The 19,322-nt window shown below is 48.4% G+C and overlaps 1 protein-coding gene across 2 annotated transcripts in view; it reads right to left on the bottom strand.

The window, feature by feature from the left end:
• The window catches only part of PRKCSH (protein kinase C substrate 80K-H), an 84,400-nt gene that overhangs the window by 4,711 nt on the left and 60,367 nt on the right, over window positions 1-19,322 (bottom strand). For both annotated transcript variants that reach the window (XM_053296511.1, XM_053296512.1), the window contains exons 13-14: window positions 8,951-9,020; window positions 2,010-2,099 (exon numbers count right to left, since the gene is read on the bottom strand). In XM_053296511.1, the coding sequence (XP_053152486.1) occupies window positions 2,010-2,099; window positions 8,951-9,020 (160 nt within the window). The remainder of the gene's footprint in view (window positions 1-2,009; window positions 2,100-8,950; window positions 9,021-19,322) is intronic.

Raw genomic sequence — 19,322 nt, 5'->3', positions numbered from 1 at the left:
TGCCTCATTCGCTCTGGAAGTCCAACTCCCTTATTGTGCCCTGTGTTCCCTCGCCAAGATTTTGGGATTAAAAAAAAAAAAAGACAAAAGAGAGCCTCCTGTAGAATTACAACTGGGGCTTTAAGTGGCTGCACACAATCCCCATTTTAAGGAGATGAAAAAGGAGGCAGTGAAGAGGATTGCCTTGGTCCCAAGCAAGAGTGGGTGGCAGAAGAACTAGCTATAGACCTGCCCCAATGCTATTCTTCCGGCTGGTCTACTTGTGCACACCAGCAAGGAAATCCAAGCAAAATCAGACAGATAGATGTTTGTTTATTGCTTTGCTTAACATAAAGTCACTCCATTGGCGCAGCTTATTCTGAATCCTACTTCATACTTCTTGACTGGGAATGGTATGGTAATGGGGAAGAGGAAGTGACAAGCAGAAGGGTGACCTAAGGAGCTGGATACAGCAAGAGGTCAGGAGGAAAGGTGCAGGCAGGCACAGGGGCCCTGCAGTCTTCTCAAAGTGGTGATTTTCTTTTTCTTTTTTAATTTATACAAAAGTATCAAACCTTAAAAATCTGTGTTCCCATTATTACAAAATCATCTTACACTGTTGGTCAACAGGGGAAATGCAGGCTATCTATCCCAAGGTTCAATTCAGGAGACATCCAAGATGGGTCTGCAAGCAGCTCCTTGATGAGGAGGGCTACACTGGGGGGGGGGCAGAGAGAGGTGACAGATCCCATGGAGTCTACGCCACCTCTCAAAGGCCACATGCAGAGAAGAGCAGGACACCCAAGCCCTGCTTTCTGGCTGCAGTGCAAAGTTCTGCACCACGCCCTCCTCCAGCCAACTGACCTCGAGGCCCCAAAAGGGAGTCTAGCAGGCGATTCGTGCTGGCCTCCTGAAGGGGAGGGGCCCTGTGGCTGAAAAGCAAATCCCATCAAGGCTTATTTTTTCCTTGTCATTTCTGTGGAGTTTCACTTCTTGAAAGACTAAGCCTGATCTGATTTTTAAGGGGCTTGCTTGAACATTTGGGGTTGTGGCTATCAAAGCTCTCCTCCAACCCACCTGACTGAGATCCAGCTTGCTTTTCCTGCAAGACCAAGTTGGGCAGCCCGGCTTGCTCAAGTGTTGGGTTTTTCTCCTACTTCAACACATGAATATTGAAGGAAACAAAAGAGCTGGTGGACAGTTATGCCCCTCGAGCAAAGTCATAGAGCATACTAGGGCTGCCTCCCCAAACTACCATTCTCATGTAGGCCAACTGGCTTACTCTCCACAGCACTCCCAGAAGGAGAAATCAGCTTATACCTGAGAGATTCTGTGCTAGGCCTAGATGAACTCCTAAGCACCTTAAGCACCCTCGCTAGTCCCTCGAAGCTATCCTTCCCATTTACCAACACAACAGCAGGGAGGCATGGGAGCTCCCAGCCATCTAAGTTGTAGGGGAACAGCCTTGACCCAACCCACAATCCAATACGGACACCCACTCAAAAGCAACTACATATATGCATATCAAGGAATCACACCTCCCCCCAGAAGAATGAGCGTAACTTGCTCCAGATCTAATAAGAAAATTAATCTGGAGCAAGCCTTGCTTGCCTGAATCAGAATTTATTCATCCACCCTAGAAGCTGGGCCAAGCATAGCTTCTGTTTTTGAGATTGTGGAATTATTCTTTCATGGGTGCTGGCTGGAGGCAGAAATTGGGAATCTGCTACGTTTGAAGGGGTGCTCTCTTCTTGCCACACCCTCAACCTCTGCCAGATTCTTCCAGTGGGTTTTGCCATGCAATCCAAGTCTACCGTTTCCACCCGATTCATGACCCTCCATCCACAGCCAGGAAGCTGCCAGCAGCCTTTTTCCACCCCCGTTGCCACCAGGTGCAAAGACACTCCCCATCTTCTAGTTCTGCCAGAGATCAAACCAGAAGAGAGTGAGCGCGCCTGATGCCAAAAGTGAGTGGCGGGAAGAGATCCCCAGAGCAAGCAGATAGTTAAGCAAGGGGAGGAGGCACCTACTCATTAGTGGTGAGTTCATAGCACTGGCCGTAGAGATAAGAAAATTCTCCATGTGGTCCAAAATCAAAGGAAATCTCTTTCTCCAGACTCCTGTAAAAGAAGGGAAAACACATTTTCAAAGAAAGAAAGAAAACTGCCCAGAGGACTAACAGCACTTTTACTGAATCAGCCCAATGGGAGGGAGAAACTGCAGGAATGTTGACGGGTTCACTTTATCTTTTTGTAAAGAGGCATGCCTTGCTCAGAAAACACAGGGGACCCAGATGTTTGAGCCTCCTCCTTCATGTGACTGCTTTGTACACTTTCAAAAGCAGAGGGCTTCTGGCTTGGCTGTCTTCATACCACAACAGAACTTTGGTTTCCAACTGTTTAATATATACACATTAGAATATGAAGATGACCAAGGGGAGGAAAGTGCAAGGAGCACGAAAGGAAAACATCCCAACTCCTAGCAGCCTCTTAGAAGCATTTTCCATGGAGGGGTTCACAGCACTGGGTTGAGTGTTAAGGGGTTAACAGGACAACGAGCAGGCTTTGTGAAATATGTGAGTTCTGAAGGCAGGCAGGGGATCTGCTTAACACTGGGAGAGGTGACAGTTGTGCTGGACTTCTCACAAGCTGCTGCATTGTACCCGGATTTAAAGGGGGGGGGGAATCAAGATGAGCTTACACTGAGTCAGGCCAATGGTCTGTCTATCCCAGCACTATCTGCCCCAACTAGCAACAGCTTTTCAGGTTTTACGGCACAGATCCTGTGTTTAGCCACGGAGGAACAGCTCCTCCCCAGCTGCCAGCCCCAGAGAGGAAGGCTGGGTGGGCAGCAGCCTCTTTTCAGACCGCTGGGGGGTGGGTGAAGCACATTAACCTGGCATCAGACCCCCTCCCCTTCTGGCAGGAGGCAGGCCTGGCCAGTGTCAGGGGTCAATGCCTTTTGCCCAAACTCTTTGTTAAGTGGCTGCCTTTATTTCTTGCCCTTATCTGCCGGCAGCCTCAGGGGACCCCACACAGCAGCAAAAGGAACTTGTTGGGGAGAGGCTGTATCCCATGGTTACGGCCCTGTCACCAAGGCTACTCCTAATTACGGATCTCTCTCCCAGCCCACAGAGATGTGAAGCTCTTTGTTTAATCAAGCTTTTGCAGCTACTTGCCCCAGCCACATCAAGATGGCTTTCAGGAAGAAGATACCCTCCTCCTCCTCCTCCTCCGGCAGCATCATGTAACCAACTCTCTATTCTGCATCCTTCCAAAGGGCTCATGTCCCATTCTCTCTCCTCCCTCCACCCCACAAGCATACGGACTATCAGAGGCTGCAGTCTGTTGTGGCAGAGCATACTTATGGATGCACTTGGGTCCTAGCCTCGTTTTGGCCATGAGCTCTCTGGGTAGCCTTATGCCAAGCTTGTTCTCTGCCAGCCACACCTCCCTGGCCTGTGGAAAAGGTACAGCAGCAACCTGGGTCTGTAAGACTGCTGCACGGATGGAAGTGAGCAAACACTGCTAGCCATGCTGAGCCTTTGAGAAAGAGGTGGGCGGTAAGCCTAAGTGTGACAGAGAAGGACTGCAGCACGTTCACCTTCCTTGAGCTTTTCACTACCCAAAGGGGAAAAGCTGCTTTGAAAAACGACACCAGCAAAACAGGTCTCAGCTGCTGCTCCAGACTTCCATTAGCTGCTTACTTAGCATCCTCTCCCCACCCCACCCCCTCCAACTAAAAGCCTTCCTAATGGGCCAAACCAGAGATCTCCCTGGGGTCTGGAGGGCGGGGTGGTGGTTGTGCTGCAACTGCAGCTGAGTTATGGCTGGGTGAGAGGAGCCCCATGTGGAGTCAATCGGGAAGAGGGACTTCAATTATCTTCATGTTTTGCACCTGCTGTTTTGGGTCCAGCTCTCTCAGAGGTGGTAAACCTGCTTCTTGGCCAGGCCATTCCAAACTGCAGATGGGGATGCAGAACGGAAGGCTCCTCCATACAAACAAAAAACAAAAAACCCACCAAAAAAATCCATCCCTACTCACAGAACAGTAGCATGTCAGACTAGCCGACTAGCCTAGCAATTTGCAATAAATAATCTATATGTTTAATTCTCTTAGTTGGCATGCACATCCTCCTGGATTTGGCGGCAGAACTCTCGCGAGAGTTCCTAGCATTGAGCGAGAGTTCGGGGCAAAGGAAAAATGGTGGCCGCCGGCAGGCGGTGGGGCGACCTGGCCTGGCCAGGCCACGCCGTCCCGAGTAAAGAGGGGGAGGCGGCGGCGGCAAAGCCCAGCCTGCCAGCGGGGGATGGGAAGCAGCAGCGGGACGGCCTTTCCGGCTGTCTGAGGTAAGGGGAGGCGGGGGCAAAGCTGAGGTAAGGGGGAGGCGGGGGCAATGGCGGCGAAGCCCGGCCTGCTCGCGGGAGGTGGGAGGCTGCGGCGGAACAGCCGGGACAGCCGTCCCAGGTAAAGGAGAGGCGGCAGCAGTGGCAGCGAAGCCCAGCCTGGCCGCTGGGGGCGGCGTGCCAGGCCAGCAAGACAAGAAAGTGGCGGGGAAGCAGCAGAGAGACTGCAAAGAGGGTGAATGGGAAAGAGAGTGTGCGGAGTGGGGCAGGAGGGGAAGGGGGCAAGAGTGGGGCAGGAGGGAGGAAGGAACAGCCAGCCCCAAATAGTGCACAGATGCTCTGTGTGGGTAGGCTAGTTTATACTTAAAATACTCCAACCATGACACCACCTTTCTAGCCCCTCTGTCTGTACAGACTTCCAGCAAGCCAATGTTCATTGGCAGGGTGGCCATTTGTGTCTTTAAGAGCTCCAGCAGAAACTTTGTCCCAGAGGCACAGAGTGTGTTTGAGATCATGGACCTACCCTACTGGGACAGGATCTCAGGAATTCATTCTTGAGGTCCAACTTCCAGAGCCTATTCCTAGCCCTGGGTCAGACTGGGGTCCTGAAATGGATAGCTCCCTGGCCTGCCATCCTGCCCATGAGTTATTCCTGACAAAGAGAAGTAGCCTGCGCTTTAGCGCTCAAAGGATTCAGTGCCTATGATGCGTGCCTTCTGCAAAAAGCAGCCCCTAAAACTAGTGCACAGGGTGCTGCAGCACCCAAAATAAATTAAATTTGCAAAGGTTTAATTGCACAGTTTATTCTGCTTCTAAAGTGAAGGGACTTTTAAAGAACGTATGTATGACTACAAAGGAGTATGCAACCAAGAACATTTCAAATGAGTTCATGGAAGAGAAGCTCCCAAGGACTTTGGCCAGAAGAAAGGCTATGTAGGGTGAATCCTGTATAATAAAATGCTTAGGTGTAATCCCGTGTCCCTTTGCCCGTGTCTTTCTCGGCCGTTCTGGGCATGCGTGAAGCGCATGCCCAGAACGTCCGAGAAAGATACGGCCGCAGAGACACAGCGGCCATGTTGGAGAGCGGCGGTCGAGGAATGGGCTATGGGGAGGACAGAGGCGGCAGCGGGGGACCGGGAGAGCAGAGGCGGCTATGAGGGGACCGGGAGAGCAGAGGGGGCAGCAGGGGTCCGGTTTCAGGGGAGAAACGGCCACGGGGAGGCAAAGGGAGAAACGGCGGCAGGTCTGGCCCGCCCGCCGAAAAGGACAGAGGCGGCGGCGGTGGGTCGGCAGGCAGCACCCCGGCCGCGGGGAGAGGAGAGGCGGCGGCGGGTCTGGCCCGCCGAAAAAGGAGGCAGAGGAAGAATCCGGGCGGCAGAGAGGTGGGGACACTGAAGTGCAGCTGGAGCCAGGAAAAGAAGGCAGCTGGAACAAAAAAGGAGAGAACGGGGGGGGGGGAGAAGCAGAGAGACAAGGCAGGGAAGCGAAGCGTGCGCTGCGCCTCCTCCTCGGAGCCTGGAGAAAAAGAGTGGGGGGGGGGGAATGGCGGAGCGCCTCCCGCCCAGGACCGCACATCGGCTCTCCTGCGCCACTCACCTCCCTAGAGCCGGTCACGGAGGTGCTGTACACCGTGAGGCTGGCCATGGTGCTGGGTTCGGAGCCGCTCCCTCTCTGCTCTGGCTGTACTGGATGGGAGGAAGGAAGGGAAGGGGAGGGGAGGGGAGGAATCTGCTTCCTTGCCAGCCCCGCCCAGCATGTGAGAAGGGAGGAGGAGAACGTCCGAGAAAGATACGGCCGCAGAGACACAGCGTCCCCCCCCCCCACTAGCATCCCCCCCCCACTAGAGCCCATTATTTAAACGGGCTTAAAAATACTAGTTCATATTATAAGAACATAAGAACAGCTCTGCTGGATCAGGCCCAAGTCCCATCGAGTCCAGCATCCTGTTTTGCACAGTGGCCCACCAGATACCACTGGAAGCCACAGGCAGGAGTTGAGGGTAAGCCCTCTCTCCTGCTGTTACTCTCCTGCAAATGGTACTCAGAGGCATCCTGCCTTTGAGGCTGGAGGTGGCCCATAACCCTCCAACTAGTAGCCATTGATAGACCTCTCCTCCATGAAGTTATCTAAACCCCTCTTAAAGCCATCCAGGTTGTTGGCTGTCACCACATCTTGTGGCAGAGAATTCCACAAGTGGATTATGTGTTGTGTTAAAAAGTACTTCCATTTGTTGGTCCTAGATTTCCCGGCAATCAATTTCATGAGATGACCCCTGGTTCTAGTGTTATGTGAGAGGGAGAAGATTTTCTCTCTATCCACTTTCTCCACACCATGCATGATTTTAGAGACCTCTATCATGTCTCCCTGCAGTCGTCTTTTTTCTAAACTAAACAGCCCCAAGTGTTGCAGCCTTGCCTCATAAGAAAGGTTCTCCAGGCCCCTGATCATCTTGGTTGCCCTCTTCTGCACCTTTTCCAGTTCTACAATGTCCTTTTGATCAATCAATAGTTGAGTTGTGCAATCAATATCATGACTGCACAACTCATTTGCTCAGTTCATCCTTCCTCAGGAGCATGTTAAGTGTTAAAATTTATTTATTTAAGTATGCAGATAGAAATGCTGCTGATCATTTACCCATCCTAAAGGAATCCTAGTTAGGAGCAACAAGGCAGATGGTGCCACCAACAGAGGGAATGGCTTATAGTTTTCTGAACCTAAGAAGTGGCTGCTTGGCATGACCAAGGCCTGTATCACAACAAATCTGTACTTGCTAAACTCACTTGCAAAGGAGCACAGCCATTCCCAGGAGGATGTGGAGCAAGGAAGAAACTGGCATCAGTATGAAGACACCAGTCTCAACACACATGAAAGGAAAGCCACCTGTGAGAGCAATCCACCATGCCTTAACAGTTGTGTGAAGAAGTTCTGAAGGGAGGGCCAAAAATAATCAGCTAGAGGCTGCATCTGGGGCAGTCAGTGTATATAATGGAGTGCTGGCTTCTTCCATTAAGATGGGGCAGAAACCTGCAAAGTATGCTGCCCCCCCCCCGCTCAGCAGGAGCTAAATGAAGTGCCTAGCACCAAGGTCAGCGAAACTAAGCATGCCGAGGTCTCCCATCTGCTCCCTGAATCAGCTCTCCCAGCCTAAGAGCTCAGGAATGGCATGATAATGGCAATAATTATGTATGCAATCAATAGGAGGCAGCTTAAAATATATTTTCAGCTTCTACCCTTCTTCCTCACCCCCTGGGGACTGGACTGTGGTGGTGGTGGGGGGGGCGGGGCGGGGAAGGGAAGACAAAAAGATGTGATTTGCTCCAAACCCCTGGAGCAAACCTGTACTAAATAATCTCATCTTCAGTGAAACATCAGGAACAGCAACATGCCTGACATTTAAGAGAATGTCTTTTTCACTGTGAGACCCATCGCCCTAACCCACCTGGAGAGGTCCATCTGCAGTTGCCACCAGCTCCTCTGGTGGCTACTCAGGGATGGGCCCTCTCTGTTGCCTTGAGGCTTTGGGATGTGCTCCCTGCCGAAATAAGAACCTCCCCATCTCTGACTTTAACACATCTGAAATGCAAGCCTGTCTTCTTGGGATCAATTTCAACTAGTCTCACCTGCTGAGGCAGGAGGGTATGCCTGAGGAGGACTGCCCCCAAACCGAGCACTCCTGGATGAAACAGAGGCTGCTGCTAATGCTTTGGGCAGGGAGCAGGGGCAGAATGCTGGATGGATGGCCTCCAGTCTAACCATTGTTCTTCCCTTGCTAGGGGAAAAAACATGAGCTGTGGATTCCCCCAGGCCCTCTACTTTTCTCTTTGTGAAAGGCTGTTTAGCAAGGGGCCACCCATGAGCCGCAGGCACATTCAAGTCTAGTTGCACCCACAGTTGACAAGCTGAGAAGTGGACCCTGTTGTGCTGGTTAGATTTGTCTGTGACATGAGATAGAGTTGATCAGAGGAGGATGGTGACGTGACAGCGAGATCTCTGGGTGTTCAGTGGAGCTGCTCTCAAGGCAGGGAAGTCCTAGATGTGATAATGGGAAGTTGCTCAGGCTCCCCCGGGCCTTGCCCAAGGGCTCTGGCAGACAGAGGGAGTGGATGTGTATATGTTTTTGCCCTCCAACAGAGACATGTCATCAGGATCTCCCCCCAACTTGTCTCCTGCACTCCCCCCAACTCTGACCCAGGTCCTGCATGCCTGCTGCTTATTCAGGGCCAGCTTCGGGATGTTTTTTACTTCACTCCAAACCCCATCTACATGACAGTGCCATTCAGACTTCTCCAGCCACTCTGCACACTGCCCTCTCAATCAGGAGTCTCAGTGGTTTAATTCAAAATGCACAAGAGCCAACAGAATTCTCCTCAAGCGTAGTTACTCCTCTAATTATCCACAGCTAGCACCACTACTTAGCTCTGATATGCTGTAAGAAACACTCAGGTCAGAGCACTGGGACAAAAAAAAGAGAGGGTGGTTCTGAAGCATGCCTGGACAGAGGGAGTGGGGAAGGGGAAGTGAACAAACGCACAAAAGCCAAGCAAAGGAGCAAGAGGCTCCCTCCTCCCCGAGGAAGCCCACTTCACCCTTGCAGAATTGCATGCAGCTTTCAACTGAAGCCATACCTGATGGACTCCTCCATTTCTTTCAGGGACTTCTCTACCTCTTCAAATTGCTCCCGAGCCTTCTGGGCAGCTACAAGAGACACAGAAAAATAAGGACAGCTGCAAAATGGAATGAAAATGGTGGTTCAGACTAGTTTCTCTGCAGAATTCCTTTCCACTCAGAAGTACCACAAGATTGAGGCCTGGGCAAGTCACCTTCTCACAGTCTCAGTTCCTCAATTAAGAAATGGTAGCAAGCTGGTCTTGTGGTAGCAAGCATGAATTGTCCCCTTTGCTAAGCAGGGTCTGCCCTGATTGCATATGAATGGGAGACCACATGGGAGCACTGTAAAATATTCCCCTTAGGGGATGGAGCATCTGCTTATTTACATGCAGAAGATTCCAAGTTCCCTCCCTGTCACATCCAAGACAGGGCTGAGAGATTCCTGCCTGCAACCTTGGAGAAGCTGCTGCCAGTCTGTGTAGACAATAATGAGCGAGATGGACCTATGGTCTGTCTCAGTATATGGCAGCTGCCTATGCTCCTAACTATAAGCGACCAACTACACAGGGTATGGTGGCAGGGGAGACAACTAAACCTGGAAAGCACTTATAACTATTTGCAAATAGGAACAGTTTGCTCTCTGTCCCCACTACCCCAATACCCCTGTGGTCATATATTTCCATTTCACAGGTGAGGAACAGAAACTGTGAGGAAGTTCTCCAGGCAGGGGACATACCTTCTTCCAGCGATATCTTCCTCTGCCTAGCTATATCGGGAGGTTAGAAATGTTATCCTTGCTATTTAAACCAGCTGATCTCAACACAATTCTGCAAGACGAGCCATAATTCATCCCAGAGAAGGACTAAGGCAGCATGTGGGGCTTGTTCATTTGTTGTGGGCCAACATTTGAACTTGCAACTTTCAAGCTCAGCAGTCCATACCCTGCTCTTCCGTTGCCTTCCCCTTGCTATCTCACTCTCTCTTCCCCTAGCCGGTGCAGACAAGGAGAGCAGGTTGGCTTGTGTCCTGCACAGATGAACCTTTCACATTTCAGAACGGGGAGCAGCTTTGGATGTACAAAAGAGGTGGCAAGAAAGAGCAAGCTGCTTGCATTTCCTTTCCCCATGACTTTGGATCTTGTCCAAAGGAGGAAAACAAACTATGAAGCCTGCTGCTCAGATTTAGTCTATTAATGGCTGTCTAAAAGGTTCAGTTCCTTCTTATTGCAGAAAGAAAGCTAACCACTGGCACATCTCTATACACCTGGGACACAGCAAAAAGAAATGTGGTAGATATGCCTCTGCCCTTGGCAGAGAGGGAGACAAGGCCACAGGGCAGAAGCAGATACTTTATCTTTGCCAGCAGGATAATGAACTTTTAGCAACCTTGCTGCCTAGATCTGCAGATGTCTCATCTCCTTTTGACATTGTGTAGCATTCATGTCCTTTACAGCTATTGAAGAAACCCTATGAGGGAGGGCAGTGCTGTAAATGCCATTATGGAGGCATGAACTTGCCTTCTACCAAGTCATAGGAACATAGGAAGTTGCCATCTACTGAGTCAGAGCATTGGTCCATCTAGCTCAGTATTGTCTACACAGACTGGCAGCGGCTTCTCCAAGGTTGCAGGCAGGAACCTCTCTCAGCCCTATCTTGGAGAAGCCAGAGAGGGAACTTGGAACCTTCTGCTCTTCCCAGAGCGGCTCCATCCCCTGAGGGGAATATCTTACAGTGCTCACACTTCTAGTTTCCCGTTCATATGCAACCAGGGCAGACCCTGCTTAGCTAAGGGGACAAGTCATGCTTGCTACCACAAGACCAGCTCTCCTCTGAGACCAATGGTCTATTTAGTCCAGTGAACAACAGCCCAACACAGATGAGACACAGGATGAGGAGCTATTTCTTAGTGGACCAATGAGTGTTAGTGTCAGAGTCATGTTATGCAAATCCTTATTCAGACAGAATGGAAATAGCACACAAGTTGTTACTAGAGCAAACCGCTGCAATTGTTTTAGGCTGTCTGTTTTTCTGAAATTTAGCAAATAGGCCTTTAAGTCTGAAATGCAAAAATGGGGGGGGGGGAGATCAAGTAACACTTGCACTGTACACAGCTGGCGGGGAAGCTAATCTGCTTTTCTATACCGCAACCCTAGCAAAATAAAAAGTACTAGAGAGCCAAATGAACAAATTTCCACATTCTTGCAAATAATGTGAGAAGCAGGAAATAAGCAGCCCCAGCCCCCATTCTGTTCTACTACTATAATATTTATATACCGCTCATCAACCAGAGTTCTCAGAGTGGTTTACATAGAACAATAAATACCTCAAGAAGATGATCCCCTGTCCCCAAAGGGCTCACAATCTAAAAAGAAACATATGGCAGATACCAGCAACAGCCATTGGAGGGATGCTGTGCTGGGGTTGGATAGGGCCAGTTGCCTCCCCCACACCCACACTAAATATAAGAGAGATGCCTCTTTGCTTAGTTGGCAGGAGGTCACACTAGTCAAAGTACAACCCCAGCCACATTTAAGGACACATCTATCAATGGGGCCCAGGAAAACATTGCAGTATCCATCTACATAAGCATAATTTGCCCATGAGTAAACTGGTTTCCACATACAGATCTCCCTTGCTAGATTGGGATAGGTGGTTTAACTAACAGGGAAATGGATCAGATCAGGAAGAATGGACTTGCTCACACAACAGTTTGGCAATGGAACAAGCTCCTTAGGGAGAGCTATGCAATTCTCTTTTCAATGTAGGCAGAGCAGCCTCAATATAAAATATCTACATTATATGTTGCTTTTGGCAGTGAAGCCTCTACCACTAATTGGCTGAGCTGGTGTGGTGGCACAGAATGTTCAGTTGCCCAGGGAACTAAACAGTTTCTGTAAGGAAAGGGAAAGTTGTCAGTTTGATTGGCCTCCGGACACAGGAAACAAAAGGGACAGGAAGCCCAGAGGAAAGGGGAGTTGAACAAGGTACAGAAAAGGCAATAACAGACTGAGAAAGAGGGAGGGGTAAGAGAAGACTGAGACCTGAGAAAAAGGGATGATGAGGCAGGGAATTGAGGCAAGAAGGGACTAATCAGAGAGGGCTCTGAAGCAAGGGAAGGAGGGACTGTATGTTGTGGGAAAGAGGCACACCAGGGAGGCGGACCAAGAGACAGGGACAAGTAGGCAGTGGTCTGAAAAGCAGCTGCGTGAGGAAGCAACGGGTGATGGGGCACAAAGCTAAAGGAAAAGAGCAGTCAGAGAGAATGTAGCACTAGGGCTGAACAGGAAAGAAGCGTGCAAGGGAAGCTCGAAGAGCTGTGAACGGTGGCCCAGAGAGCCAAGGGAGCAAGGGTTAGCAGGGCGAGACCCCAAGGGTGGAGTTCTACCAACTTGGGCTCTTTTTGTTCAGTGTGATAATGGCAACCCTGAGGACTAAGAGGCAATGGGGAGGCTGAGTTTCACCTTCTGAGCCAATCCTTTGGTTCCAGTTTTCTAGTATGTTTTCTACAGGTTAGATTTGGAATGAGAGGTATTTTTCCAGAGCTGTATTATCAAATACTCTTGTTCCTCCTTTTGCTTCTCTTAACACAGTCTAAGCGCAGAGTCATTAAGTTGGCTTCTCCCCAATAATAAAGTGTACTTCTACCAGAACATTCTGTGGGGTTTGTTTGTTTGTTCTTTTTACAAAAAAACAGAAAAAGGCAGAAAACATAGGAAACTGCCTTATACCAAGTCAGACCATTGTTCCATCTAGCTCAGTATTGTCTACACAGGCTGGCAGCGGCCTCTCCAAAGTTAAAGGCAGGAGTCTCAGCCCTATCTGGAAATGACAGAGGGGGAACCTGGCACCTTCTGCATGCAGGTACTCTTCCCAGAGTGGCCCCACTCCCCAAGGGGAATATCTTACCATGCTCACACATGTAGTCTCTCATTCAGATGCAAACCAGGATGTACCCTGCTTAGCAAAGGGGACAGTTCATGCTTACTACCACAAGACCAGCTCTCCTCAGCAACTCAACACACTTACTTTCCATTGGCTGGACTTCTCTACACATGTTAAGTATCAAGGGATACCTTCCATTGTGCAAATTAGCCTGATCTCTAACAGGAATGCCACCAGCTTTCTGGAACCAGAAACCTATCTTAAGTTCAACTCAGGACTGCCATTTTCTAACCTTTCAATTTTTGGTAAAATATGTTCAGACGGTAATAAATATTACCACAGAGTTTGAAGTTTTAAGTAATTGCTTGGGATAAAAACTGAGCAATAAGAATTCATCACTCTTATAATGTAATTTTGGGATACACTTGCACCATCTACTGGACAAAGGAAGCAGCAGACTAACTAATGTTATGTGGCTGCAAACCAGTGAGCAAGAGGTAGTAAAAAAAACACAACCCACCAAGTTTACACCCTTAAATACAGCCCAAGGGTTTATGACAGATCAAGTATAACAGGATCACTTGAACCCTATACAGACTGGACCATGTGCAGGAAAACCAGAATATTGCTAACTGCTCTCCAACATGCATAATATATTTCACTTAAAACTTCAGGAACCTTGTAAAGTTTGCATACCAGCAGAACAATCATAGGAACACAGGAAGTTGCCTTATATTGAGTCAGACCATAGGTCCATCTAGTTCAGTACTGTCTACACAGACTGGCAACAGCTTCTCCAAGGTTGCAGGCAGGAATCTCTCTCAGCCCTATCTTGGAGAAGCCAGGGAAGGAACTTGGATCCTTCTGCTCTTCCCAGAGCGGCTCCATCTTCCGAGGGGAATCTCTTACAGTGCTCACACATGTGGCCTCCCATTCATACCACCAGAGCGGACCCTGCTCAGTGAAGGGGATGACTTATGCTTGTTCCATAAGACCAGTTCTCTTCCCAAAGGCCTAAGTTAAATGCACTTTTTTGGACCAATGAACTGGCCTACGGGAGAACTTCGGTTTTGTCTTTTAAACTTCCCCCGCCCCCAGAAATAAATCCAGATTCTCAAAGCATCCTAGCACACTTCAGGAACTGTACTCAAATCATAAAAGGAGACTTGCAATTTAAGCAGTTTGTACACCAGTATTCCCCAAGTACAGGCAGTGCCATTTTTATCTTCTTTTCCATGGATCTAAGCCAGAGCAGGGAAGTCCTCCTTCCATACCAGATAACAAGCCTGACCCCCATTAATCATCTTTCTGATGATCAAGCAATTTAAAAGCAAATACCTTTTATTACTGAACAGGTATTAAGAAAGGAAGTATCTGCACTTTGATCTTATGGTTCATAGCGGGGAAAATGTATAAAGTCTCCTGTGACAACGGAGCACAGTTCTGGCTCCTCAATTCCAGCTAGGTTGTTCTACACTGAATTGGCATCATTTATGCAAAATTATTCAGGATGTTTAAGATACAGGGTAGCAGATGGGGCAAGATTATCTCAAAGGCCACTTTCACTATCAAGAAGGACTGCAGTGTGATTCATCTAATCAGTTAATCTACTTAAAAGCCGGATGAGACATGAAAAAGGCACCCTCAATCAGGCAGGTTTTTCTCCCTCAGAGTACAGGTGGCACTTGTCAATAGTGCTCCTGGCAGACCGGTCTTCACGTATCGGCGTCCATATATAGCTGCGCTCCTCCTGCATATACTCATGGCTAGTGAGAGGAGTTTTGAGGATGGAAGAGTGATTTGTTGTGTGATTTCTGTGTTTTTTGCTTAAAAAAAAAAATCCAAGAGCATCTGGCAGCCTTGGGTGTCCTCAGGGAGCCACTAAGAGCCTTTAGGGGCCTTTGCTCTATTACTTTTGGAGCCTTTCCTCAGCCATTCCTGTGCAGCTTCTTGGAAGAGTCTCTTGCAGCACTGTGCAGCCCCGGTAAGATGCTAATTATCACTTTTATCAATTTAATTTTAATTTTCATGAAATTCTATTTTTAATTTAAAATATAAATTTAATTTTAATCTTGGTAATTCTAGTATTGTGCTGTACCATATGACTGTATTTAAATTGCAATTAAAAGTGTAATCATCAACTGAAATATGTTTTACGGACTTACTGTACAATAGTATACCCATTAAAACTGATTTTAAGTATCCATTGAAAACTGTTTCTAATTATCAGTTACTGCACTGTCTAATACTTTATCAATTTTGTGAGGGTTGTCTTGCACAATTACGGTACTGTATATCATTGTACAATTTTTTCCTTCTTCCAGTCAAAATGAGCAAGAGCACAGCAGAGAGTTCTGTTGAGGAGAGTGGGAAAAGGTCTCAGAAAGTGTTAGCAGGTGAAGCTGCTGGACATGTTGGCTTGTGTGAACAGTGCTCTATCTGTAGCACACCATTACGGCATCATTGAGTCCACCGTCCGCTCCATAAAGAAAAGTGAAGCCAGTATCTTTGCGAGTGCGGTGTCTGGCACATCTCAGAGTCTGAAAGCGGTGTTCCATCCACGTGATCCTCACATGGAACAGAAGGGGAAAGCTCTCCGTTTGTAGACAGAGGACCAAGCCCAGAGGAACATGCCACTGAGTGGACCTATTATCTGTGAGAAAGCACTACAGCTCTTCAGGCAGTTTGCGGTAGGAACATCTGAAGGAGCTGAGTGTGGCTTCCAAGTGAGCAACGGCTGGTTTGAAAGATTCAAGCTACAGCCTCCACAACATCAAGCTGGCAGGGGAAGCAGCATCGGCAGACCATGAGGTGGCGCAAAGATTTCCAGCGGAATTCCAGTGGCTGATGAGGGTACAGGCCCGATCAAGTCTTCGATGCTGAGACAGGCCTGTTCTGGAAATAGATGCCATCCCTCTCCATCAGCAAACAAGAAATAACTGCTCCGGGTTTCAAGGCAGCCAAGGACTACCTCACTCTGCTGGTGTGCAGCAATGCTGCAGGGGACTGTGTGGTCAAGCCCATGATCTTGGAGCACAGACCCCTTGTGCCCTGAAAGGGAAGAATAAAAGCTAGCTTCCCATCTTCTAGAGAGCCAACAGGAGAACATGGGTGACAACAGTAGTTTTCTCTGACTGGGTGAGCAACTACTTTCTGAATGAGGTGCAGAGATATCTGGCTTCCAACAACCTAGTCCTCGGAATCCTCCTGGTGCTCAACAATGTTCTTGGACATCCTGATGATGTGTCTTGTGTCTGACTAATTGGCTAAGCGGACCCAGGAACGAGCCCCATCCACATCACTGAGACCCTGCAATTTGCACGCCCGAACCTGGAGATCACCTCCTTGCCACCCAACATCACCTCCTTGATCCAATGGACCAAGATCTGATCGTGACTTTCAAGTCCTACTACACACATTCAATGCACCTTCAGGAGGATGCTGGATCTTATGGAAGCTGATCCTCCTCTGTCAGTCAGCAATTGTTAGAGGAGCTACAGCACTGCAGACTGCATTGAGAACATCATGGCATCCCTTGAAGAGATCAAATCCCAGACATGGAACATAGTCTGGAAGAAGTTGTAGCCTGGAGCAGTCACCTCTTCATCTGCTGCAGCCATGCCTTCAGTAGCTGGCAAAGTGGAGTGGATCACCAACCCTGCTCGCACTGTTGGTGGAGAATGCTTGCGACCACTGCTGCAACACCTGGAGAGTGGCAGTCAGAGAGCTGAGGTTGCCAAGGTACAGTGCTGTGCTCCAACCTTATTTTTGCTGTTTTCCTGTATATTTGGCGACTTTTGGGTCATTTTCTGGAACTCCAGAATCTAACTCCCCAGTTCCCAGAGACTCAAGGTCTCATTATTCATGTTGAGGCTGGAACAGAACCCCCACAAATAATGAGGGTCACCTGTAACTAAGTTTTTAATACAAATACTTTTGAAAGCCCTGTGGGGACAGCTGCCAGCCTACAAGAGGCACTCCTCCTCCGCTCTCATACAGGAAGGAATGCCTCCAAGATGGTGCCTGCTAGGCAATATGCATGCATAACTGAGCCATTTTGGAAGGGTGGTATATAAATCAAATAAATAATAAATAATCTACAAAATGCTTACTCTTCAGGTAAGTTAAAGTGTGCCATCAAGTCGATTTCAACTCCTGGAGTCCACAGAGTCCTATGGTTTTCTTTGGTAGAATACAGGAGGAGTTTACCATTGCCTCCTCCTGTGCAGTGTGAGATGATGCCTTTCTGCATCTTCCTATATCACTGCTGCCCGATATAGTACCAGCGAAGATTCAACCCGGCAACCTTCTGCTTGTTAGTCAAGCATTTCCCTGCTGCGCCACTTAAGGTTAATAGCTCTTCAGAGCTATTGTTTATATATAAATGCATGAATACACATGCGTATACACTTATAGTTAACTGATCAAAATGCGCAGAATAAATCAACTAAGATTTCTGTAACTGGGCATCAGCTTTAAGATCTACTGAACCACAGCTAGACAAATTATATAAACAGAGCTACAAAGGCTTGTGATAAAGGGTAGAAGGAAGGGAAGGGCATGTGCATGCATCGTTGAATTTTCTGGTTCATTTTGAGTTTGGATTCAGCTGCGAATGAAGTGTGTGTGGTTCCACTCAGATAAAAGGTTCAAATAACTGGCTTAATTCTAGTTCATGTGGTTACATTTAAATACTCATGTTACATTGCCAATTTGCTTATATAATGAGGCAATTAATAGCACTGAGATATTTTACCTCAATACAAAACAGAATAGGAAGAAAAGTCTTTAACATGTACAGATAGTTGGAACATAGGAGAGAAACGGGGAAGGAAGAATAATTAAATCCTGGCATTACTTGATGGAAAAACTAAGGATGTATGTTCTCTCTCACACACACAAATATTTGCCCCACATCCACTCATGCTACCAGATTCCCCCTCATCTGCTGGAGAAAAAACCTTCTCCGCCACAGACACTGGAAGCTGCTGCATTCCGCAATGCCTGGGATCCTGCAGGCCTAACTCTGAGAAGGGAAGAAAGAATGTTTGCGCTGATACATTTAAACACATACAATACAGGATTGGGGAAGCACTGTACACTGCACAGAAAATCTTCCATCTTCCCCTTCCTCCACTAAACTGTTTTGTCTATACAGTTGTCTATAGTAGACTGCAGCCTTGAAGCCTCTTTCGTCTCCCTGCTGCATCCCAGCCCAAGAACCTAGAAGCCTGGACGAACCGCAAATATATTAAAAAATTATCCAGTGTGAGCTTTATGAGCTCCTGGTTCATTCTGGTTGAGGCCAGCAATGTACCACTACTTAGCTGAACCCTTACATTGGTGACCAGGTTCAAAGTATGATATGGAACTGAGCAACAACAAAACCAAACATGGTATCAAACTTTTATCTCCACCGCACACAGCAGAACAGAACCCAAACCACTGAAAGCCCTTTGCTGAACTGTTAACTCTTCTGAATGTAGTCAAGACGACTCTACATTTCCAAGTAGCAGAAAGTACTGAAAAACCACAGTATGATAAACCAGTTTTCAGTACCTAAACTGCAGTAAAAAGGAAAACTGGCAAAATAAGAATTAGGTGAATGAGTAATACTTCCATGTGTGTACAAACACTCAAAGTCAGGGCTGTCTCTAGGGGGGCAAGGGGCTGAATCAGCATGTGCAGGGTCTCATGGGACAGTGGTTGTGGGGGTGCACACGTGTGCAACTACAGATGGTTGGGGGAGTAGTCTCCTCCTCCCCAGGGTCGACGTGCCCCAGCTGGTGCCCCACCCACTGTCCCCGTCACCCGCCCAAGCATCCTCCTAGCTACAGCAGGCAGGAGGATGGGTGCTAGGGAGTGTGTGCCTGCTGCCCTCCTCGCCGTTGCCTCTACAGGCACCCTCTTGGCCTGGTACCGAGAGTTCCTTCAAGTCCTGGCCTGGCCTGCATGCCCACTCCAAGCGGCAGCCCAAAGGCCAAGCCTGCTGAAGGTATGCTTTGTTGCTAAAGGAGAAAGCCACCAGCAGAGCCACTCCCTTTAAGCCGCATGAGCCACTTCAAAGAGGCAGCTCTGCCTATCAATTGCCTTTTGCTTTCTGGACATGAGGTGTCCTCGGTCCCAGCAACAGAGAAATGGCGTATCTGCTTCTCAATGCTAATGGAGGTGATCTATTCAGGTGACACATGTTCCCAGAACACAAAGTGCAGACATGCCTAAGACTCCCAAGTTCATTTTGTTACAGCTGTAGAATAGCTTTTTGCTACGTTTGGTACATTTTGATAAGCTCCATGCTATGGTATTGACAGACTCTGCCTGGAAACCAGAAGGGCTTCAGAAAGACTGCACAGCAAGGCTCTGGTCAGTTTGAGCAACTGATCTTTTAAGCCCCCCCCCCAAATTTAGGAGACAGTAACACACACACACACACACACACACACACACACACACACACACACAACATTCCAAGTCTGCAGAAGGTGGCACTGCATGGGCCTAGGGCAAA

Source organism: Hemicordylus capensis, chromosome 2, assembly GCF_027244095.1.
Source record: "Hemicordylus capensis ecotype Gifberg chromosome 2, rHemCap1.1.pri, whole genome shotgun sequence".
Lineage (NCBI taxonomy): Eukaryota > Metazoa > Chordata > Lepidosauria > Squamata > Cordylidae > Hemicordylus > Hemicordylus capensis.
Note: the sequence above shows the minus strand (reverse complement) of the source record. Positions and strands in the feature narration are given on the sequence as shown.